Source organism: Sesamum indicum, linkage group LG9 (assembly GCF_026168435.1).
Source record: "Sesamum indicum cultivar Baizhima isolate 11 linkage group LG9, ASM2616843v1, whole genome shotgun sequence".
Taxonomy (NCBI): Eukaryota; Viridiplantae; Streptophyta; class Magnoliopsida; order Lamiales; family Pedaliaceae; genus Sesamum; species Sesamum indicum.
In genome coordinates this window covers 25,692,693-25,718,574 of record NC_142665.1, presented here as the reverse complement: position 1 = coordinate 25,718,574, position 25,882 = coordinate 25,692,693, and the positions used below count along the sequence as shown (strand labels likewise).

Here is a 25,882-nt window from a genome sequence, read left to right as displayed (position 1 = left end):
TTTTATTTTGGCCCTCCTACCACCCTGCTTTTAACTTCCGCTACCAAATAAAAAATTCCTCCAATTCTAAGTTTTACTAACCACCGCCACCAACAATGAATTCAAATGGCAATCTATCTCCTATTTATACAAGAGTTTGTAAATTCTAACTTGAACAGTTTTTCTTTTCTTTAATGCGTAGGTAGTATCACTTCTTTAATGGAGATGAATCACTGTTTTTGAATCGACTTTGGTGGCAATCTTCACAACTCTTCTATCCCAAGCTTAACACATTGATACAATGTAGCCAACAACTTCCCAGAGCCACTTAATGCAGTTTATCCACCATAACTACAATAAGACTTCATCCCTAGTACACTGTAATTTCCTACCAAACAGAACCTGAATTACACAAATGATACATTAGATGTCTATGCAGTATGGACAGATTTCTCGACATAATTCTTCAACTTTCAAGTTAAATTCACTTTGAAGACAATGCGACCCATAGTAGACAGTAAAATCTTGACCATTAAGCTAGAATGTATTTTGTGGATTAGCCCTCCTCCTAAAGTCTTGCCTGTAATACGGAGTTTCATCTATAGTCCTTCTAACGTAGTCTATGAATGGCTGTGGTGTCCGAGGAGACTGGTCATTTATAATAGCAGGACTACTGCGCTCAGGAGTCGCAGGTGCTGCAATACTTGGACTGCTGGAAGCAACAGGTGGTCCAGATCTATCTGGTCTATCAAGGTAACATATGATGAAAGTCACTGTCAATATCAACAGAATGAGAAGACCAGATGCACCAGCCCATACAGTCACATTTGCTGGTTTTGCTACTGCTTTGCTCTCCTCAGGGACATAGCTAATATTAATTCCAACACTCTGACCTGTGGCTGGTAGTGAGAAGGTAAGTTCATCTTGGAATCTCTCAGCTCCACGAACTTTGACCTCGTATTGAACATATTTTCCGACTGCAGGATCTGCACCATGGATGGGCCTGACAGACAGGCGATTCTTATCATGCCAGTTAACTTCAACATCTCTATTCCCAATTATTGTTACAACACTCTCGCTGGAGTCTCGTGTTAGATTCAGACGCAACAATTTTTTGTCCATTCCAAGAATAGTAAATCCTCCAATGAAGAGCGCAGATGCAGAACCAGAAATGTGATGGTCTCCTCTAAGTGAAGCCCTAACAGAAACAGAAACCTGCTGAAGAGTATCACCCGAATTGGGAGCTGAACGTGCCAAATGCTCCGGAGAGTAGGGGAAGAACAAGCAATATGAATTACCAGTGTCAAGATCCTTCCAGGGTTTAACAAAACCAATGTTAGGTGGATCAACTTCACAGTCAAACAAGAATAGCATGTTGGTCCCGGAAGCTTCATGTGGATGGTTGTGAGCATCACTGAATTTTACAGAGAAAGCATATCCTTTCGCTGGAAATGGCACATTTGTGAGTATCTCCCTGGGAGCATCAACGGACACGACATTCCCTTTCAATACAGTAACTGTAGTATGAAGCTTAGAAGTTGAACTCTCAAAGCGAACAAGGGTGGTACCTTCTCCTATAGCTTCAGCTTTTCCAGATAGCCTCTCAACAAGCAGAATACTTTCGTTGGCACTGAACCACTGGCCTGATGCAGAATCACTCAGTCCTTTTATGTTGAAGTTAAGACCACTTCCTTTGTGGATGACGGGATTCTGGGGATACAGCTGAGGACCAACACAAATCACCGCATAGACTGATTTCTGAGGATTACTTACAAAAGCTATTTGAACCAGAGCCATTCCCTGGCTTTTTGCCCAAAGATGGATGTTTCCATGACCATCACCTTTGTCAATTGACACAATATCAGGATAGTTAGTTTCCACTTCAAACAGCGTAATGTTATGAGCCTCGTGAAAAGGATTTCCAAGAGAATCATGGTATTTGGTTTGAAGATCGAGTTCAGCTCCTACAGCCAGCATGAGAACTGGAAACTCATCTGCCATTATTCTGATTTGAGCCACCTCCGCAGCCCTAACACAAGATGCAACTTCAGTCCTCCCAGTTGACCTGTCTTTTGCGTGAATGCATGCAAGATTGCCCAACTCCTTAGTTATAATTTTAGCCCCATCAATATATATATCATCATCTCCCATCTCATCATTCTTCCTCTTGGACTGTGTTAACAATGAATAAGTGATACCTTTGTCACTCAATGAATCCCCTTTACTGTAGACATGTGAAGATGAAGGTAATAGATCTGATGAGGTATAATGAGGAGGGAGGATCCAAGTAATTGGTGATCCAAGAGCAAGTGGAAGATCCGGGACCACCCACAATGACATAGATGCACTATAGAACATTGACTTCGAGAATGAATTAGACAATTTGTAATCACAAGAGAATGAAACTGCAATATTCGTCTTGCCGGCAGATATTCCATGCAGAACTTGAATAAAATTAAGGTCTTGCCCATCCAAGGAGTCAGTTTGATATGTTTTCACAGCGCTATGCCCTACAATATGTGCATGGTTTGCCTCCTGAAAATCCAATACACCTTTGTCCTCCACAGCCCACTTAAAATTGTTACAGAGCTGATAGAAGGAAAACAAATTCCCATCGGACAAAGAAGGGTGTATTGGCATCCTGCGGCCAACAGCAAGCTGTTCACTTTGAGCATTTAAAACAGCTGATGAAGGAATCCCTACGCTAACTTTGCCATATGCTCGACAAAGCAAGATATCACCATCACCATATATTGTGGCGACTAGGGTACTGTTTCCTGGCGAAATTGCCAAGACACGTCCTGAGAACTTGTGAATGTTAACAGTCTGATCATCCATACTGGCATACTGAACACGTGAAGCAATTTCAGGGCCTCCTCTTACTGTGAGCATATATGATGCTCCTGGTACAAGGAATATATTACTGGGATGTATTCTTGGTGGGGCGTATACTTCCACATTAACTATCTGACTCATTATTTCAATCCCAGAATGTTGGATAGCACTAAGATATATGTTTGTAACCCCAAGACGTCTAGCTTGTAATGTGAAATTTGGCGCCTGCACAAAACCATCAGTTGGTATTGGAAAATCATAATTCTCCACAACCTCAACTATACTTTCTGCAATATGAACACGAATCCTCATGTAAATGTACTGAGAAGGGTCAAAAATACGGCCATCAGCAACCCCAACCAAAAAGTTTATAGACTGAATACTCCCCTCCTCAATGCTTATGCGTTCTCCTGCTAAAATCTTAATCCAGTCCATCTCTGCAACTTGGACTGTAGAAGATGCAGCCAGAGGAGGAACAAGCCCGATATCTTGAATTGTCACAAGTGCTGACCCCAGGCTTTTAGGAGCCAACACTAGTTGTGAACACTCATAAGCAGGTAGTTGTTGTGTTACTTCGACAATTTGAGTATCATTTACCAGCGTGTCAAAGAAACAGCTCCCTCCGGTTATAGAAATATTCAACCTAGTTTCCGGACTGAAAAACAACAAGCTGAATTCAGGACTGACTCTAATAGAAGAAACAAGCTGCAGCTGGATAGCATCGACAAGAAAATTTGTAGAAGCTTCAAACATTGTGGCAAAATCAGAATGGCTAAGAGAATCAATAAGACCAATAACAGTGGATCGCACAATGCACACACCAGATCTATTTTGCAAAATCAAAAATCTTTCCCAACTGGAATATACTGCTGAATTGTAAGCATCGTCCAAAAGAGCCAACCCTTCACATTCAGTTAGTTCCCATTTTAAACTGAGAGAAGATGAATTTGCAAAAGCTTTCCCAGAATCACTCAGACCAACAGCTGACATTCTTATTCTGCGTCCATTGGCTACTGTGACTGGAGAGGTACGAATTCCTCCAGGTGTGCGATCAGCCCGAGCTGCCAACTGTATAACTGAAGGAGTATTCAAAGCTTCATCAACTATTATCACAATTGAAGATGGAAAGCTACACATAATTAATAATTGCACCTCAGACACAGCAGGCAAATTATGGTCTTCCCCAATTAAGTTTCCACGTCTGAAAATAAGTTTAAAGGTTCCCAAGCTTTTGCATCCTATTCTGTATGGATTACCATAGTTGGTGGACATTTGATGGATGAAAATTCCATCTTTCACATAAGAAATCTGTTCATCCAATACTTCCACAGTTTCAATAAATTCAACATCTTTGCCCCACCTTTCTGGTCCACCATGAAGCATTATGTCCAAATGAGTGCCTGGCGCAAGATATAAATGATCTAAATTGTTCAGCTGATGCTGAGATTCTGTACGTGCCAAATCAAACCAATAGCCACCAAACTGGTTCCCATCACTTGCCTGATGCACAATAAGTGGTGAATAGGCAGCAATGGACAAGGACGCTTTCAAAACAATAGATCCACTACTGAAATGGTCATACTGTTGACTTTCTCTAGTCAATGTTGCATGCACCACAGTTCTACCAGTACTTGAAGCATATATGTGGGTCCATGCACATGGAGGACCAAAAGATGAGGAATGCACGGCTTCTTGCTTGTCTGAAGCAAAAACTTCGTCAGTTGAGTTTACAATTAAGAAAGAGTCGCTCTCGGTTTTCCATCTTATAGAGGACCTGACAGCATCACATGCGTAGAAATAGGCACCACTCGACGCTTTCAATGTTAAAGAAGCTTGAAGATGTGTCCCAACAGGCGTCTCCACGGGAAAGTTAGGCAGCATGACCATCGATGAGGGGGTAGAAACTTCAACAACCATCTCATCATAATTCAATGAGTCAAAGATGGACACTGCTGTAATAGTTGTTTTTCCAGGCCTTTTTGCCTGAACAATACCAGAGACAGATACAGAAGCAACAGTCATGTCCGAAGAAAACCACTTATAGTCACTGGAGGACATTGCGCAACCTCCACTTGCTTTAAGCTCCAGCTCCTGATAGACACCAGGGACCCATGGGAGGAGAACTCTGTGAGAAATACTACTGTCTCCTTCCATAATGAATTTAACTTGGTCACATACCATAACTTCTTGAACAACCTTGACAACTTCTTTCCTTACATCATGACCTGTGCTGTAAGCTAAAGTTGCTGTAAGCTTTCCCAATCCATATGAATTCGCACTTAGAAGTCTATAATTCTTCTTAGTTGTAAGACCTTCTGAAACTGGGAGCATATTCCAGAATTCATCCTGATTGTCGTGCAGCTCTATCTCATCACTTTCTGTTATAAAAATTTCTTCTGCACCAGGTCCTGGCAAAAAAACCTTAACATGAACAAGATACAGTCGCCCAGCCACAACATACCAGCGTGATACAGAGGAAATAGGCTTGACACCCTCAATATGACCACCAGAAGGAGAAAGAGGTGACAGAAATAATAATAAATTATCAGGCAAGACAACATGAAGAGATGATATCTGCATGTGTCCAACAACCCTAGTGTCTTCAACAACAATTGTTGTTGCCCCCAAGTTCAATGCTTGAACTGTACCCAATGCTCTGTCCACTTGAGCAACTGAAGAGTTCAAAACAGACCACTGATGAAATGGGGATGGCAAACTTACAACTTCTGGAGTATTACTACGGATAACTTTAACAGTATAATGGACAACAGCACCGACGAGGACATATACAGGTGATGGAGGATCTAGAGACATTGCTTCTGCAACTGTCAAAACAATCTTGTCTGCCAAGTGCTCCAATGATGGTTCTAGCAAATTAACAGATACAATCTCATGGCCGATTTCAGTGCCTTTCACCACATACAAATCCGAGAATACACCACTTTCTTCAAGCTTTACTGGGATATCCAAGTCGCCACACAAGCCACCACAATCGCTTAATGGAGAGTCCTTCAAAGGAACGTGCACAAGGTTATGCGGTGATCCAGGGGTTTCAGGCATCAATTTCCACATAAATTGAAGGCCCACCAAGGAGGAAAAAACATTTTCTGGATAACAGTCAGATCACAAGGAAAATAAAAAGATCAGATAATTCACAACAGAAAAATGTAGGAACGACCTTCATATATATGCATTAGAACAATATTGAGCACTCACAACAGGAAATAGCTCAGATATACTGAAAATCAGTAAAGCTTTGTTGCTTACGAAGTCCGAGAATTGTAGAGCATACAAAGAGAATTTTAAGGAAACTACAACCAAAGGAGGTAGCACTACAACGAAATTTTGGCTCTAGAAGTAGAACTAAATGCAACCATTAGATCAACCTGTACCCCCTAAGTTTTTATGGTATTCGTGTTTAGAAGCTGAAGTTCCAACATCTTATTGACAGAGAATATAAACAGTATGAATGAGTTTTAGCATTTTCATAAAAGATTCAGGACCCACTTAACTTATGTATATCTTTTTTATTCTCCCTTGTCCTTCCAACTCCAGACCCCATGAGTTTCAGTTGATTTCTTTTTTTGCCAAGTTCTTTTGTTCTCATAACTGCATAATACCAGCAGTCAGCTCCCGTATTCCTACTGATTCATTACCTTATACTCACTACTGGCTACTGTAGCACGCGTGAATTAGGAAGACAACGAATACAGATGTACATTTAGCATGTGAATCCATTTAGTACGAAGACTTCCTGCATTAGCCTTTTTGAAATCACCTCCTAATTTACTAACTTACCATCTTCCATCAGAATATGGAGAATCAACATAGTAAAAGACCAGAACAAAAGAGGCATAAAACTAAACAGAATCTTAAAGCATCACACAAAATTGAATCTCAAATGAATCGTACTCTTCTCATAAGGGACAGAAAGAAGCAGAAGAAGAAAAAAAGAACTACTCATCAAAAACTTTGATACCAAAAATTGAAATAGAGAAGGCCAAAAAAAAAAAAGAATGCATGACAAAATGGCATTAAATTCATTAAACCAGCATGGTCGAAATCAATCACCAGATCAGTAGTTTTGACAAGAAAAGAATACCTTCACTATCAAAGGCACGGACGCGAAGAGTAGCAAGACCATCAAGATCAAGCTTGACAGAGTTATGGAATATCTGGATCCTAGAGACCATATCTATATAAACCTTGCAACGAATCACCATTCCAGTATTCAAATCAGTCGCATAAACAGCAGTCTCCTTTCGGCCGCCAAAAGGAGCAATGGACTTCAATCGCGCACTCATTGAGCAATGGCTGCTCGAATTAAACTCCGGCAACACTGATAATATATCATGATGGTCCCATGACCTAAGCACAGAAAATCAAAATATGAAAACTACTTCATATAAAAAAAAAAAAAAAAAAACAGAAAAGAAAAGCAGAAAGCAGAAAACAATAAATATGTACCATTTGAAGCAACCATCGCTGCCCTGAAGTCTATACTCAACAGGGTGAGTCATTTTGGGAGGCAAGAGTATGTTTACATCGGCGATGTGAGGACCGACGCCTAAATGCGAGGTAGTGTGGTGTAGTGCCATTAGAAGGAGTGAAGATGTGAAGAAGAGAGTTAAACGAAACATATCTTAAGTTTTCAGGTGAAAATGGTGGAGAAGGAGAGATCATTAAGGAGGAAGGAGAGTGAGTGATGAGCTGTGGAGTGAAAGATTTTTGAAAAAGGAAAGAAGAAGGGGGAAGAGAGCGAAATTATTAGTGGCAAGTGGGAAGTACTGGGAACAGGAGGATTAGGGTTTTGTGCAGGGTTTTTGGGGGAAAGTAAAATTGCAAAAGATGGATTTGGAGTGGGCCACGTGTCCTTGACTGATGCTGGGCGGTGCCACTAATGTCAGGGGTTTATACTTTACTAGTCCTTCATTCATAAAGAAAGAAAAAAAAGCATGTAATAAGAAATAAATATAAGAAAAAATTAGAGACAAAAAATAAATTATAATTTATGAATTTATCAAAATATAAAAGTTTATGAGTGAAAAAAAAATATATGACGAACGTGAGAGGAAATATGGAGTAATGGGTTGAGAGATATGGGATAGAGGTTGATGATATGGAAGATGAATTTACCGTATTTATACTTTTTGATGATCCAATTTTCTATTTAATTTATCTTAAAAAATATTATCTCTACTATTATAAAAGGAGAAGAATTTTTAAATTTAAAATAATAATTTTAATATTACTAACATCAAATTACTATAATTATAAAAATATTGTTAAACTTCCCAACTCATATTAAAGTTCACTATTCAATCAAATTCTTTTAAAAATTAATTTCATGCCATTACATATATACTGGGGGCTCTGCTCCTTCTGTACGAAACCACGTGGCGTTGGCAGCAACTTAGCACATCTCCAAGCGGAAGTGGGCGTGGCATCTAAAATTTAATGCAACCTGTCCACCTCAATAATATATATTGAGAGAAAACATAATAAAAAGCTGGTGCCGTGGGGCTTGTGTGTTTTCTTCACCCGAATTAAAGCATCAGACATGGAAAGCTTGAAGAAAACTGCGAAAGCGGAAGAGAAGTCGAGCAAAGACGTGATAGGTGAAAACGATGAGAGCAGCACCAAAGACAAAGGGTTAAATGAGGAGAAATCCAATTCCAGCACTAACAAGGAAAGACCAGACGAGGTTAAAGGGCTTCCTCATCAACAAGTTCCACAACCCAGTAATTTCAACACACATGCCCTGGAGCAGCTCTGAGAAACATGCCAACCACCACCGCTTCTTATTACTGCAACTGTATTCTACCAGCTAGCTAGCTAGCTAGCTCCAATAATGTTTTCATATACAACATTGGAAGCAGTGTTATTTGCGTTGGTGCTTTATTTCCTAATTGCACCCATCTGTAGGTGTCTGAATTATGTAAAAAATTTCCAGAAAATAATTGCTCGCATGGAGGTCGTGTTTGGATCCAGAATTTTATAGTGGGAAAAACATTGAAGAGTAAATTAAAACTTTATGGAGGGAAAGGGAAGAAAAAGGTACAAAAAGCTGACAGAACCTAGAAGCATTTACAATTAAATACAGATGCGCCTAAAAGCTATGAGAATCAAGTAAAGCATTAGGTTCGGTTTGTAAAGATAATTAATTCACCTCTTTATAGTTCAAAAAATGAAGAAGAATCTGCAAACGCCGCCTTGTGCAGATGAAGAATATAACTACGCAGCAACTAGTAGTGGTGCATATTCTCGTCGCCGAGTGAATGTCCACAAGGCATGGGAAACAGGATAGAGCAAGACAGATACACATCGCAGAGGGAGTCGCAGCGTCTCTATTTTGCTCATGCATGGAACAATTAAATTCATATCAAAGTAACGAATTCAAACACACACAACACTTGCTGCTTACCTTACTGCCGACTGCCTCAGGAAGGCGAAGAGAAAGATAATTAATGTGATCTTCCACCTATGCCATGAGCTCAACCTTTCAACAGATTTATATCTGAATGTTTCACGCAAGTTAAACAAACCATGGGGAATGTGTAAGATACCAGGAAGGCAGTTAATCCTGGTAAAGTTAAAGTTGGAAAAATATCTAAAACTGTGGCCTTTTCAATTAATTAAACCCAGTGTCAATTCACATATGGACATACAAGGACACAGTATCGGGTTATCTGCATATTTCCCGTCGACATGCATCGAGAGTACAAACCCAGAGCTTCAATAAGCTCAGAATGTTAACTGACTAATCACCTAATTACGACCAACTAATAACTGCTGCTTTAGTTAAAACTAATTAACTAAAAAGAAGAGAAAAGTAAGTTTTAAGAAAATAGCAACTCTACTACCTGCTTACAACTCTGCAACTTTACTATCTATTTATAACTCTGCTGCATATGCTTAATTTCATCATGTCCATCTTCTGTTTCTTAGAAGGGCTACATGCAGCCTGCAGTCTAATATATCTCTGGGATCAAGAGAGCCGTTGGCGCAGGATGGAAGTTATAGATGCAATAGGATGCACCAATCACACAAACTTATTGTGTCTAAGACCAAAAAGAATGAGGGCGAAAAAGGGAATTCGCTACAGGAATTCGCTACTGGGTGGAAGATGCATCAACTCGAATACTTTTGTACAGGCTCCAAGGGACTGAAGTAAGGATGACATGCTGTCTTGCAACCTCCAGGCGGCATAAATTAACCACTCACAATACAAAACATACTTGGTCAGTTGCTCAGCCGACACGCAACCACTCAATATAGACATTCCTCCGAACAGGACTGCCAAAACCTACAAAATATAAATTGATAGCTAATTAGGATAATATAACATGTCAGAAAAGATTAGTTGCATGTATCTATCTAACAGGATACAAACTTCATGAATCCATAAAATAGAGCAAGACCTGTGTGGACCGGTAAAATGTGCTGAAACTAAGAGTCCAGAACCCGTAAGCTACACTTTCTCGCACACCCACGGATGCTAACCTGTCAAGCCATTGCTTGTACCTAAAAACGAATTCCATATGCTAATAAGCCTGCCATGAGCACAGATAAACATGATATGAAGTATCACCATGTATGATTGCCTCGTTTCAATATTCACATTTCAAAGGGTAATCGCCTATGGTTTGACTTGATCTACAAATCTGACCCCGACATTTGATAATTCACGAAAAGAGAACCCTGATGTTTGTCGTGCTAGTAGGAAGGGACTGAGGATGGGGTAGAGTGGTAAGAAAAGGGGCTGGAGGTGGGCGGAAGAGTATGTGGCATGGCACATAATAGTATGGCCGGGGTTCATTCTGACTAGTTTTACGATAGTTCATATCCCATTAGAATAGTGTCTCCAAAAAAAGCTTAGATTGCACTTCTTCCTCTGTTCTGAGAATATACAGTCCATAGAGATGAATTTGCTTACAGAAATGGAAAAATGAGCAGAACATGTAGTGAGATGATAGTACACAAAGAATGAAAAAGAAAAACTAATATTTGAAGGGTAACGCGAGTGAGGTCCAGAGCAACGTCACATATACATCGTAATGGGATTGGCTGAATGAACAGGATGGATGTAGAACCCAGGAGGAAAATAAATGGAAATAAAAACAATTGTGCAAAGAACAAAATAATAAAAAGAAAAGTATATAATTTTAATATGTCAAAAAAATAAGATACATGAATTTCAATATGCAACATTAACAACAATTATAATATCAAATATTATATAGACCCCTGTACAGTAAAAAGTAATTCCCTCATTTTATATTTTTTAGTTTTTCCTTTACCTTCTCTTCAGGAATACCATAACAGGAATGTTGTCATTTCAATGTCATCGTGTGAGGGTACACAATCATCTCAAGTCTCAACATATTCTAGTTTTTCGAACAATAAGGGTGGGTCTATAATTAAGCCAAACCTAAAGGGCATGATTGGTATGCTGGAATGGGATTGAGTGGGAATGGATTAAGGATGGGAAAGGAATCATATTTGAATAGCATTCCTATGATTGGTATAAACGAGAAATATAAGGCAATGGGATGATCTTTCTTTAGTTGATTCCGTTCACATGATTGTCATAAATTATTTTTATGACAAATTTACCCTTTAATATATTTTTGTTTTGGGAACATTGAATGCATTTATAAAACATCTAATACGTCAATAAAAAAGATTATGGGAAAAATTATTTATTTACTTAGAACACATAAATAATATTTTTCTGCAAAAGGTATTATATTGATTTGAACAACCAAATTAGTTAATGTGTATAATATAATCACAACGATCTACTACTTTGTCTCAATATTTGATCAAAAAAATAAATTAACAATTAAGACTAAATACCAAAAAGTGAAAGCCAATAAAATTTACTTGATAAACTTTAAGAAGATGATGAGAGCAATCGAAAGACGAAGAAGCCGATGAGAGAAACTGGAAGACAAAAAAGACGACGAGAGAAAGTGAAAGATGAAAAAGAGGTAGGTTTTATTTGGTTTATACGGATAATTTTATCAAGGGGAAAAAAATTCCATTGCCAACATAATAGGAATAGATAATCCCATGGTGTAGGGATGGAATCACGATTCCCTTTCCTAAGGGAATAGGGATTCCTATGGAATCACCAATTCTTTTCCTTACTTATACCTAGTTATACCAACCATATGTATAGGAATGGAGTTGGGAATGCCAAGTCCATTCCCACCCCATTACTTCATACCAATCATGGAGGGATATGGATGCAATTTACCAATCTTAAAAAAAAAAATTCACTACCTCTGAAATTCTTCTCTTTCGGTTCCATATGCTCGGACTGTTCTTGTCGAAGACAATGTTTCTTGTGCAACCTGAAATTTTTGGGAAAAGGAATCCTTGATCTCGAAAAAATATATGAGATTAAGAGACAATTCGAAATACTAGTCAGTTTTGTGATTTACTTCATTGGCAGAAGCAACAAAATCTTGAGCAAGCTGTGCTGCTTTCTTCCGGTACCTGTCAAAGCAACAATTCCAGTTTCTCCAAATGTCATAACATGGTTCAGCACAAACACACTTCTTATACAAGGATCTGTTCATTGAACATTCACATTATAGATGCATACATATCCCTTTGATCCATAGTCACTCATATTTACACGATAAGAAATTGATCCACACTAATGTGAATTAAAATATTACATAAAATAAAGACAAATCATGAGCCAAGAGAAAAATATACTTTATTTTCTCTGAAACACGACCAAATGGTCGGTACTAGTTAGCTGAACTACAGTAAGAACTAAGAAGTTAAAACTAAGAAATATCCACCAGTTTGTACTGTGATGAGTTTATTACCACCAAACCAAAGCATTGAATAACCACACATATCTCGACAAGGTCAGTTTTTGTTAATATTTAATAAGCATGCGTTGATTACTATCTGAGACAGTTCTAATGTTTATATGTGAGACTCCCATGATACTGCTGATGAAAGATCATCTTATAAATTAGGAATAGAAGGTATCCACTATAAAGTTGAGTACATGAAGATTTTTAATACTTACCGCCCATAAATAAGGAATGTTGCTGACAAAGTAATGCATACAACCAGGGAAGACAGTGCAAGAGGACACGACAAAGTCATCAAGTGGATAAATGCACCTATCCCCTGCAACAATGTCAGTCAATCAGAGATTAGACAATAACAAGATCAGGGAAAAATATAAAATTAACCTGAGTAGTCACCTGGAGAAAATTTCGCAGGATCAAATGTATATCATTTCCAATGGTACGAGATAACCGTTGGCAATCTGAATTAATCCTGCTATTAAGATCACCAACTGCTTCTGTATCATAAAAGGTCATATCCTACACCGAATGTAACACTTCAATGTTAAGATTGAAAACATACATACATACGGTTAAGGTACATAAGTCACTCCAGTATGCATAATTCAGATAATATTCAGACCTGAAGTAGAAGAGATTTATATACAGTTTCCCTGAGACGCTTAACCTGCACGAATTGAGAAACACCAATTGATGCCTGCACTCTTAATTAAAAAAGCAGGCACGCGAAAACATATGAAAGATGTACAGGAGCTAGAAATTAATTTATTTTGAAATCCCAAATGACAACTATAACAGAATGCAATGCTAGAATGAAAAAATATGTAACCACAAAACAGTTTGACTGTAGAACCTAACTCTGAGTATCAAGATCATGTAGACTGCTGATGATAAAGTTCAGACATGCACATAACCAATCCAATAAAATAGTTTAAAAGAAACGAAATGGACTAGCTGAAATGAAAAGAATACTACCATACAGCAAGCTTCTCGTTTAAAGTCCTTTACATACTCAAACAGGATAATTCACTAGAAGTACACAGCATCCAGCCTATAACAGTAAGATCATTGAGAAAAGCCAAAAACTTGAATTCATTGACTTGTAGGTTCATAAGATAACTATGCCCTACATGGTGTATGAGTAGAATTTACATAATCTTAGGGAGTATCTATTGTTGATTTCATCTTTGCCGTAAGATATTTACTAGTATATGAATTACAACTCAGAATTCCATTATTTCACTGATCACGGATCTCAAAAGTGGAACTGGTCTACTGAAATAAATTATTGGGCCTTTGACTTGTTCTACCAGTAGGTTTGTAAAACTTTGGAATGGAAGAGAAATGGAGACCGAAGACAATGCATGAGCGTTACCATGAATTGCAGATTTGTATGCATGCTCATTTGGGAAGAAATATATGCAATATAGAATTGGGGAAGGTATCTGGGCTGGAGATAAAAAAAACTCCACATGTTGACAGGGAACAAGTCCTTTAATAAACTAATTGCTGAAAATTTTCTCCAACCAAAATGCAAGTTGGGGAAAAGGTTGTCCTATAATTTCCACTTTAGATCCATGGAATTGAAACTGAACTGTCCAAACATCACGGTCTGAGCTTCTCCAAGTGTTAACTGTTCAAACATCAAGGTAAAAAAAAGTGAATAAAGGAAACCGTAACTTGTTCGACGCACCAAAATCATATTTGCAATAGCAAAACATCCACTTCGCAGGCCACTGCAGTCCCAGAAAGGTTGAACAATGCACAGGAAAATAATCAGAATAAGCTGTTAATTGAAAGAAGAACAGGAAAGGAAAAATAAATAACAAAAGACAACCTGCATATTCCTGAGATTAAACACAAGAAAACTAGAAGCCGTGATTTTTGATAGAACACCAAGGTTTCACCATTTTGTGCTGAAAAGACAGATGCTGTCAGTATCCCTGGCATTGATATTTCTGACAGCTGCAGAAATACATGTATTATAAATTATAGTAAGGATAAAACCAAAAAAGAAAAAAAAAACAGTTAACGAGAAACAGAAAATAAATTAGCGTGGACTATTTTTCTTTCAAAGCTAAAGGAAACTTGTAGTTGTGATCAAAATCAGCATCAGGGGGATGCACTAATCAACCAAAACAATCTACCTGTACAACGTATGCAGGTAAAGCATGTAAGATTGGCTATCCATTAAAATTGTAAATCTCAACCATGCACCGAAAACTACTCGCCAATTACAACATTAAAACTAATCATTGATAAACATGTAATCACTGGAATACCTAATAAAAATAGAAATCGTTTAAGGATAATGCTCAATCAGATAGAAACATTCACTTCAAACACGACATAAACATATAGCCGAACAAACAAACTGCGTAAACCAGCAAACGCACCGCAGCAACAGTTAAAGCACCAAAGGCCGTGTACAGAATCCATTTCTCGTCAGCTACCAGCGCCCATATTTGGCTCAGAGCTTCCATAACAGCCATGGGCTTCGCTGCAACGGGAGAGCCATTGGTGTTCTGATCGACATCATTCAAATTCCACCAACTTCCACCCGGCAAAATGTCGCGAACAGTCTCCATCCATCCTTTGAAGTGAAGAGCTTCATTCCTTGTATCGCAACACCCCTCTCGATTTTGCTTGAACCCATCTGAAATAGGCGTAAGTGCGTAAACTGAACTGTAATTGCAGATAGGATAGCTGGGCCGAGCTAGGGTCAGAATTGCGGATGAATTCCGGAATTTGAGTTTGCTCGTGGAGGTGGAAATAGGAAATGAGCCGGTCTCCTGATCGTTAAAGGAGATATAATAATGGAGCGTTGTCGGAAGGGTGGCCATGGAGGAGGGATACAAGCTGTACGGCGGGAATAAAACCCCCGCCACCGGCGGTGGAGGCGATTCAAACCGTAAGGTCCGTGCTCCAATTTCAGTTCAAGTTGACTGTAATAGACTTTTAAAATGTGTGAATTGGCATCAGCTTTTTTTCAGATTTTTCATTCATTCCTTAGGTCTCTTTTAGTCTTATGATTGACAATTTTGAATGCAAATATAATTCTTTCGTGCGGTTTAGCCCTTTTCTAAATAATCAATTTTGGTCATGTTTATTATGATTGATTTGACGAGATATCCACATAATTCTATCTAATAATTTACTTTCTTTTTCATTTTTTTTTATGAAATCATGATAATCAATTAAGATTTGAATTTCGATTAGATTGTGATCTGATCTTAATCCATCCATGTAGCTGGAATTAATAATTAGGGATGGAAATAGGACCGGCCCGTCCAGACTCCAGACCCATCCCGACACCCGAATAACAAATCACAGCTCCCATCTTGTTTCGTCCCGTTTCTATTTAAAATTATTTGAATATTGAAAAATTTAGCAATAATCAAATTTACACTTTCACATATTATTTTAAAATTTTTATATTTTATTTGCTATAACATCTAAATTATATTATTTTGTTCACATATTATTATTTGATTACACACATTTTTTATAATAAAATAAAATATGCTAATCGAAATAGAATTTATTATTTTTTGTGAAAAGTAATTACTAATTGACAAAAAAATAAGTGAAATAATATGTAAAAAAAATAGTATCTTTTTAACACATAGAGACAACATGATTTTTAATCAATTAAGTTTATTTTAGAAGTGATTTTTCTCCAAACATTATCCAATTTAACTTTTATCTGCTTTTTATTTTTTTTCAACAAACACTACCAACTTTTGATTCTACTACAACTTCCAATTTTTTCAACAAAAATTACTTTTATAAAAACAAAAATTTTTGCAAACACTTCCTGAGTAATTTTAACATAATTTATCATTTTAGTTTCAAGAATGTAGCAGAAAATGAGGATGTCTGGAAAATTAAAAAACATTTGGGTGAGCTTGACTCGTTTGTAACTGTAATTGTGGGGTTGAAAGATGGTTGGATCGCAATTGCAGGCATCCATTCATTCACTACAAAATGGGAATGCAGCCACTCTCAATCATCACTTTCACTTAAATGGGGTAATAAAAAGTGGGCTATCCTCTAGGTGTCTGCTAACCAACGGTCACATCCCCTTCCCCCCAACCCCACCAACTCAGCTCCACAAATCACACTATGGACCACAAACGCCGTTTCGTTACTCGACCCTTCATATTTTTAGTGGGAAATTGACAAGATAAATTATTATTATTATGGAAAACCAACTTCTTTTTTTTATAAAAAATGAAGAGAATATATATTTCATTGCATTGAAGGTTCTTTGATTGGTATCTAACTGTTTACTCACAGTCATAGGCTCGTCCCTCTAAGAGTAGATATGACTCTCACTAATCATTCCAACATATTTAACTTGGAGACAAAAATATAATTATTAGTTCATTCATGAAAATTATTTAAATGTTGACGTGATTACAAATAACTCATCGTTGTTTGAAAATTTATCAATACCTTTTGGATTTTAACAACTGTTTAAAATTACTTTATTCCGTCAATATCCATTAAGTTTTCATTCATTTTTTATGGTTAACTGATCAAAATGTCATTGTGTACCAAAAATTATAATTTTATTTTTTATATTAATTAAGTGTTTCATCATCCTGTCCAATACAGTAAGAGTATAGTTGACAATTACATAATTGCATTAAATATCAGAGAGTATACGTAATTTTTCAAACAACGAAAAAATATTCATAATTAAGTATACAGTAAAATTGTAGGAGAAATCATTATAATTTACTGTAATTAATATAATAACTAATAAATCCACAATTGTGACGATGACAAAAAAAAAAGAAGATTCTTGTTGTGTGTGAGGATGAGAGAAAATTTTAATTTAATAGAGTTTTGTTAAATTTAAATTAATTATATAAAAAATATAATATATTTATAGTATAATTAATATATAATTTAAAAAAATAATTAATTACATATATTATATAATTAATTTAATTTGGATAAAAACTTTGGTGGCAGCGTCTCCACTGTCCACTGTAATTTGGAGCAACAAAAGAATAGAAGCATTCGCAGCAATGGAATCTTGAATTTGTGTGATGTTCAATTATTATAAAATTTGAAAATCTTTCTTCTCCACAATTAATTGAAACAAAATCAGTGAAGAATAAAACGTGTGGCGACTATACAAATTCTATTTCTTGTCACCATCACCACCTCAACTACAATAAAACGGCATCCGCACTTTGGAGAAGCAGAGTACTGAAACTAAAATGGACGCACTTCTCTGCGATGAGCTTCTCCAAGAAATCTTCCACCGCATTCCCCTACCCTCCTCCGCCGTCGTTTCCCTTGTCTCCAAGCGCTGGCGTCGTCTCCTTCGCTCCTCCACTACCTCTCTTTCCCTCCACTTCCCTCCTCCTTATGATCCCACCACCATCGCTTCTTTTTCCACCTTTCTCACCCACCACCCTTTCTTGTCTTCTCTTTCTATCGCTGGTCCCGGCGGCGAAGATCCTCTACTTCTCGCAGTCGCCGCTTCCTGTCCGAACCTCCACCACCTCAGATTCTCGTGCTCCCCAGTTTCTCCTTTCTCTCTTTACACTCTCTCCACTTGTTGTATTCATCTCTCTTCTATTTCTGTCACTATATCTAGGCCCCTGTCTTTCCATTGGCTGCGTTGTTTTAATTATTTAAAACGCCTCTCTCTCTTTCTCACGAACCCTTCATCGGAGATTAATAATCATCAAGTCAACGAAATGGAAGATGCTGTCTTTGATGTGGAGATGAATTTGGAGAGTCTGTCTTTGTGTGGAATCCTGGCAGGGGATCACGGGCTTAGCTTTCTCTGGAGAAACTGTAAGAATGTTAAGAAACTGCAGCTGACGAGCTGCGAGAGTATTGGAGATTACTCCTCGTTTTCGAGGTTTCTCAAGTGCTTAAGTGGTCTTCAAGAACTGGAATTAACAACTTGTCGGAGCATAATCGATGTGGTTTTGTTGAATTTGGCTGAAACTTGTGTTTCTCTCGATTCTTTGTTGATTTATGATGGTGGTAGCAGAGAGGGTTTGCTTCAATTCATTAACCAGAGCAGGTGTAGTCTGAGAAGGCTTGATTTGAGGTTGCCCCTTGATCTTGATAACTCCCATTTGATCGCCTTGTCCGAGAATTTGAACTTCAGGGGCTTGGTAAGTTTAAGGCTGCAAAGTTGCTGTCTTGTTAGTGGTGAGGGGTTAAAGGCTTTTGGGAGGGCAGTAGCTGATAGCCTTGAGGAGCTTGCCTTAATTAACTGTGATGTAGTCCAGAGAGAACCTGGTTTATTAACAACGTTAGGACAGAGCTTGAAGAAGCTGAGAAAATTGGACTTGTCTTATAATGATATGCTGCTTGATAAAGAGCTTGCGTCGATGCTCGTCTCATGTAATTGCTTGGTTGAACTGAAACTGAGGGGTTGCGGTAGGTTAACTAACGCAACTTTAGGTTCGATGATCAGAAGCCGTAATCAGTTGCAATATATTGATATAAAGCATTGCTGTGGGATTGAGGTGGACGGAGTTGAATTTTTCGTTTTGAATGCTCCGCGATTGAGACGAGTGGAGGTGGAGCAGAGCAAACTGTGTGAAGTTGCTAGAAGATGGGCATGGAATAAGTTTATAGAGGTTGTATACTGATCAATGCTTTGAGCCGTTGAGAAACAAAAGTGAAAGAGCAGCCCATTCTTGATGTGAAGTAGTAACGAATTGAGTAACAAACTGTTGGTCTGCGAAATTGTGGATACAGCATAGTGAACACAACAAGATGTTTATGAAATACAGCTGCAGGGTACTTTTTTTTTGGGCACTTGTACTCGGCGTTTCTTGATACTATAATTCAAATATTTATGCTGTAGCTATTGTATTCTTCACGGAACATATGGTAGTTTTCCACTGAATTTGTCCTGACATCTGTTTACCTGTTTTGGGGGGAAATATATGAGCCTCACTTAAGTAGCCATCATCAGTCCAAGTGAGTTGAAATTTTAAGAGTAGGTTGGGTTTAGTTTTAGGCTTAAATTCTTGGGAAGCAAGAACGCGCAAGGTGTAGATACGCAGCCGTGGAAGGGATTCAGAGTCCCATGGCCCATTCCAATTATCTGGCTGTAGTTGGTGAGTGTAGCCCAACCCAATATCCAATCCCGTTCAGCTTCAAGAAAACTACATTTGTTAAATAAGATAAATATTATTAAAAACAAATATTGCTCTTTCTATCATATCATCATGAACTCTAGCATTCTAATTCAATTGAAATCTTCATAATCATTATCAACAATTTTATAATATAATTTTATTTGAGAAAAATTTGTAGCTTGCTTTGACTTTTAATAATCCCAACAGGATTATCTCTACTAGGCTTAAAGTCGTACAGTATTTAATTTCGATTGATAAATATAATTAAACGTAAATACCTTCAAATATACTTATTTATTTCACAAATCGTATTAATTAGTTACATTAATAATTTTCTATTTATTCTCATTTAATTTTAATTTATTTTATTGATTTTAGAATCAATTATTCACTTTATCTTATTTGTCTTTCATTTGATTAAATATAAATATAAATTATTAGCATACATCGAATGTGCTTTGATCCGTACTTACATATAAATAATATGATCACCCAAATTGATTGAAAAAATGATCCGGGACACGATTTCTTTTTTTTTTAATATCTAAGTATTCTACTCCATCTCGATTTTTAGTGTCAGTTTATTGAATAATACTTAATATTAGAATATTATTTTTATTGATTTTTATATACATAACTTTTTTTATGTTAATTATTTTTATACTATTTATGTTAATTTACTTATTAAAAAAAACAAGATTTACAAAATACCAAATTGAAATAAAAAAAAAAGCAATTATTATTAATAATATTTAATTATTAACTTTTTTTAATAATTTTTAATGAAAGACCAAATATTTAACTGAAACATTAAAAAAAAAAAAACTTCAATACAACACTTTGATGTATCGAATTTTTTATTTATTAAAATTTTAATCCGAACTCAATTCGATTTTATCAAAAAAACACCCTCGCTTTCTAAATTTTAGAATTTTCTTTTTCCTAGTGAATGAAGGCCTTTAGTGGGGGGTTTGCTAGACAAATTACTAAATTGTTGGGGTAATATTTAGCAATAAAAGGTTATACGGTCTTGGAAGTTCTCCCATAAAACAACTGGGGTTTACTGTCGCTGTTTAAATTTATAGCCAAATACGCGAGTTCATGCGCACCATCCGATTCAAACTAACGGTCGCCATCTCACCACACCTCAGCGTCCAACCAAACACCGACCCCAGAGAATCACCGCTTTTCGCGGGCTGCATACGGTTTCCCTTGGCGGGAAGCCAGGAAATTTTCGACACGCATTTCCCGCCAAATTATTTTACGGGCAGTTCGGGCAGGCAAGGGGATCTAATTCGCCGAGGTCGAGCGGTTTCCTTTCGGGCCCGGCACAGGCAGGCCCATGGGTCTGGAAACCGTGTTGTGGACCTGAAAAAAAAGTAAATGGGCCCATCAACCGCCAATAGGCTAAATAATAATAAAAAATTAGAATATGTATTTTTTTGTTTAAAAAAACAAAAAGAAAAAAGTGGGGATGAATTCGGTAGAGATAATTCTTTTTCACATAATTCTAACTAATACATCAATATGATTAATAAATAAATTACATAAAACAAAATAAATCAAGTAAAATAAATACCCACATATATAATCAGATTCAAATTAATGTCCTTCAATTTGATAAAGACATTCGATACTACTAATAATAAATTTCTAAAAGTAGAATCTTAAACTTCATAGGATTCCTGCGAGTCTCCCATATGTGCATGTTTTAGCTCTGTCCAATTTCCTCTTCCTACCCCTCCTATTCATTTTACCCCCCCCCCCCCCCCGCCTATACCCCCATACATACTTGACTTCATGCATTGGATTCCTATTCATCAATTTGACCCAATTATGAGACTTGAATTTTGGGTTGGGTTGGGTAGCTCCCCAAGGGTACATTGGTAAATTAATCCACCCCAAACCACAATTGGCTACCATACTTATTGTTCAAAGAGTCAAATTGGATCAAATTTTGAAGTTCATTTATTTATTTATTTTAATAATATATGTGAATAATTACATCATCAATATTTAAATTTAAAATATCAATGATTATATTCAAATTTAATAATAATAAAAAAAAGAAATAATTAATTAAAAATCCATGTATTCAGAAAGAAAAGGAAAGTTGACAACCTTAAATGATGCATCCTCCTACTCACTCCTACTTTCTTCACTAGAACATAACATGCAAATATCTTGTCCTCCTTTCTACTAATACCTATCATTTTACCTTAAAAGCCATACCTTTCTTCACTCAACCCCATCATAATTCCAACACATAATTTCAAATTCAACTTTAGCTACTTACATATATATATATATATATGTGTATCTTATTTAATAAGATTTAAAACTCTAATAGATTAATTCATCACTCATTTAATTGTTGGTTCCTTGATATAATAATAATATTAATTGATCATGGTGTGTCTTTTATTTTATTAAATATATGCACGTCCCTTATTAATTTAAAATATATTTTTAGGATCATATCTACTTTCATGGTACGATAAATGTACACATAGATTAAAATAGTGCAATATCGAAATGGGACTATATGTACACATCTTGAGGATAAATTGTTTGATTATCTGGTTTTGCATGTTTATACAAATTGAATTAAAATGTGAAATTATATTTATATGTTCCCATAATAAGACAAAAAATAATACCTAACATCACCTCAAATTTCTTCTATCATCTTCCTTTTAAATTAATGGTTAAAAAGTTATTATATGCAAATATATATTTATTGTTATAATCTACAAATACATAATTTAATATTTATATTATTATTATAATGATGATGATGATGATGTTTCTCTCAGCAATTTTTCCTTTTTTTACATAGCGACTTCACATCAATTATAAACAATTTTTCATATTTCTCTTATCCATTTCCCATCAATTAGAAAAAAAATTCGGATTTTTTAATAAAAGATCCAAAAAATGCCCGACACGAGCGCACAACAGGAACCACCGCCCGCCGGTGCCGCCTGCCTTCAACCGCCCACCCTCACCTCCATTGGCACCATCGCCCACTGCCCACCTTGATCTGTCGCTCAATCGGCAATTCCATCTCTATCTCTCCCGCCTCCATTTCTTCCCTTAGTTCTGTACATTACTGCGGCCCTCCGTCCCCTTTTCTCGATCGGCCTCGCACCATCACTCGCCGTCATCTCCTTCCTTCCTCTTCTCTCATCCCTCCAAAAGAAGGGTAGTGATTCGGGTCGAAATTAGCAATCTCTTGAGACGATCTCACTGCAAATGGTCTAACTCTTCCCAACCAGATTTTGGGTCCCCTGAGAATAAAACACGAACCGTAAGCTCGTCGGGCACGTCCCCGACAATGACCCTCCGATGGTCAAGTTAGGTTGATCGAGGGAAATGTATGCGATCTCAAAGTTCGAGCTCAATTAATGCATAACAGTTACCTCAATAACGGCGTTTCTGGTTCTATTTATAGAGCACAGCTGGATACTGTTGACTGGGCCACGTGGCCTTATCCTACTGGCTCGCGTTCTCATCGAACGGTTGTCATTGTCCGGGTCTTCGGTCAATCTATGCGATCCGGGTCGGGTCATCCGCGACCCGCCCGTTATAAAATGCGCGGATCCTAATCGCGAAATGACTCTAATGCCCTTAATGAAGGGTAGTTCGGTCTTTTTGCAGGGGTGACGTGTATACCCATCAGGTAGAGATCTACAACTCTACATGCACACCTCCGTTTCATGCAAGAATTTAGGAGAGAGAGCGCTAAAATGGTTAATATATTTGTTAAAAGAAAAAAAAAAGTGTCAATATCATTTAATTGCACATAACAGGTATGATTGAAATTATGGGGAGAACTAGGGGCATATTAGACATTAGACATACAACATAATCTTTACCTACGTAGTAATGTATATATATATATATATATATATTAATTGAAATAAAAGATATCACAGGATTTGAAATTATAGGATGTAAGTGAATAGAGATATTTGGATGGAATGAGCAATAATGGAAACCCCAGTAGAGTACTAAATTATGCATGCAGTCAACATTACATAAATAATACAACCATAGCACTAATGTTCAAAATGAACTTAATATATATATATATATAACCCTCTTTAGTTTTACTGTGTTGTAGTGGGGGGGGGGGGGGGAGGGGAGAAAGGGATAAGATAGTGATGCCAATTATTGAGCAAAATGAAGAGAATACCTTTTCTTTTATACAGAGCAGAGCAGAGAGGTTGGAATTGTTTCCTATAAGGAAACAATAGTGTCATAATAAGATGGATACTCCTCCTTAATATCTGCTACAAGCTAAGGAATCCAATGTGAACCATATTCTAAGTTTCAAACTAATTCAATTGTTTTTGTTATACATACAGAAGAAAATTAATCTGAAAATGGAGGAGGAATCTCATCAGCTTTTGTTAACTGTTGCAAAATAAGTGATGATGATCCCAAGGCAACTTTGTTTATAACTCTTCATTTAACTTAATTCCCCTCATCACACCTTTTATTTAAAACCAATTATAAATAAAACAAACATGAACTGGAGTTGGTTCACTACCAATTATTTAAGAATCTTTAATTTGTTCACAACTCTTTTCCTTACAAAACGTGTTGACTTGTAATAAAGCCATATGTTGTGCCTCAATTTTCAATCATTTTAAGTAGGATATGTTTGTGTTAACTGTGGTTTGTAGTTAAATTTAAGAGTATTTGAAAACGAGAAATAATAGTGAAAGAAACATTCAAGTAACATGTGGGAAATAAACATAATATGGACGTTTTTAGCGATGACCTCCAAAGAGAGTGTTTGCGAGCATTTTTGAAAAGTACTTTTTATAAGTATTTTTTTTTGGTTTTTTAGACATTACACAATTTAGCTTTTGTTTATTTCTCTCTTTTTTAACTAACACTACCTACTTTTGATTCTGCTAAAGCTTTTAATTTTTTCTATAAAAATCATTTCTCTAAAAGGCAAAAACAGATGTTTTTGCAAAACACTTCCAAAAGTTGATAGGAGAAAACTTATAACATTTAACTTAAATGAACTTAATTTAAATAGTGCAAATGCATAAACTATAAACATAAAGAACTATATTTAATTTATTTTAAAAAAAATTAGCTAGCACTTAAATTAAACTGTTACAAACACCTCTCTAGTCAAAGGCACATTCACTAGTTCTTCTTACAAAATGTTGGATAAAGTGGAATTTAAGCATTGTACTTGTCATATACGTATAAATATTAGAGCAATAAATTTGAAATAAAATGAGCATTGTGGCAGAGTAATTTTGATTGTGAACTTTCTATTACATATGTAGAGAATAAATTTTAATACAAAAACATACGTAGTAGTATATAAGTGTACCACATAGCAATAAGAAATGGTACGATAAAAATGTGTAGTAGTTGGGAATATATAGGTGGGAGGGTCATAATCAAGAAGTATGATGTGGGGGCAATGGGGGAAAATAAAGAAAGAGAGTAGGAGAGAGAGAGAGAGAGAGAGGCCTTGAAGTCATAAAAAAACCCCACATAGGATTCTCATATTTAACACGCTCAATTATGCAAGTGCTTGTCCTTTTTATTACCACCATCGAAGCAGCATTACGAGGGAGGTAGGAAGGAAGGCTTCTTCATCTTCACACTTGGCCCTCCCTCTGTCCCAGCTCAGGTGGAGTTGGGCCCACACCAAACCAAGAAGGGGAGGGCTTTCAATGGAAAAGAAAAGAAAATATTGTTGAAGAATTTAGGACCATGAAAAAGATTTTAACTTTTACATGGGTTGTTGCTTTCTGGGATGGGTATTTTGTTTGTATTTCTAGGCACGCACGACGCACGTGTGTTCCTACTGTCAAGAACCACAAACAGTAGGATCTGTTTAAGGGTTTTAGAGCTGATTTAGAAGGTGAGTTGGAGGGGGTGCTGTAGTTTTTATATCTTTCTCAATCGACATTAATGATTTTCTTTTTCAAAAATGATGGATTACTGTCCATGAAAGAAGCTTAAATCTTTGAGGAGGTTAGTAAAGAAGAATATGAGCATCCAACAGAATCACAGATTGATGCTATTTTTTCCAGATAAAAAAGGGCAGAATCTTGGAAACAA

The 25,882-nt window shown here is 36.7% G+C and overlaps 3 protein-coding genes across 5 annotated transcripts; 1 reads left to right on the top strand and 2 right to left on the bottom strand.

Moving 5' to 3' along the window:
* Positions 1–228: 228 nt before the first annotated feature.
* Positions 229–7,736, bottom strand: EMB3012 (embryo defective 3012). The gene is made up of 3 exons (XM_011100115.3): positions 7,282–7,736; positions 6,917–7,182; positions 229–5,921 (listed from the first exon to the last, which is right to left on the bottom strand). The coding sequence occupies exons 1-3, from the start codon at positions 7,452–7,454 to the stop codon at positions 517–519; spliced, it is 5,844 nt and encodes a 1,947-aa protein (XP_011098417.2). The 5' UTR covers positions 7,455–7,736; the 3' UTR covers positions 229–516.
* A 1,784-nt stretch (positions 7,737–9,520) lies between these two features.
* LOC105177094 (ABC transporter B family member 26, chloroplastic) lies at positions 9,521–15,708 on the bottom strand. Of its 3 annotated transcripts, none has more exons than XM_011100118.3 (10): positions 15,050–15,702; positions 14,491–14,618; positions 14,347–14,389; positions 13,276–13,320; positions 13,050–13,172; positions 12,869–12,972; positions 12,264–12,318; positions 12,103–12,173; positions 10,236–10,338; positions 9,521–10,120 (listed from the first exon to the last, which is right to left on the bottom strand). In XM_011100118.3, exons 1-10 carry the CDS (start codon positions 15,494–15,496, stop codon positions 9,914–9,916), a joined length of 1,326 nt encoding a protein of 441 aa, XP_011098420.1. In that variant the 5' UTR covers positions 15,497–15,702; the 3' UTR covers positions 9,521–9,913. The 3 variants fall into 3 exon arrangements, 2 of the variants coding, with proteins under 2 accessions (XP_011098420.1, XP_088741465.1); XM_088885339.1 differs by having other exon boundaries at positions 14,491–14,569; positions 15,050–15,224; XR_002288401.2 differs by having other exon boundaries at positions 9,981–10,120; positions 10,236–10,367; positions 15,050–15,708.
* Positions 15,709–17,793: 2,085 nt separating this feature from the next.
* LOC105177334 (RNI-like superfamily protein) lies at positions 17,794–19,502 on the top strand. Its single transcript, XM_011100456.3, has one exon. The coding sequence runs from the start codon at positions 17,888–17,890 to the stop codon at positions 19,283–19,285; it is 1,398 nt and encodes a 465-aa protein (XP_011098758.3). The 5' UTR covers positions 17,794–17,887; the 3' UTR covers positions 19,286–19,502.
* Positions 19,503–25,882: the final 6,380 nt, after the last annotated feature.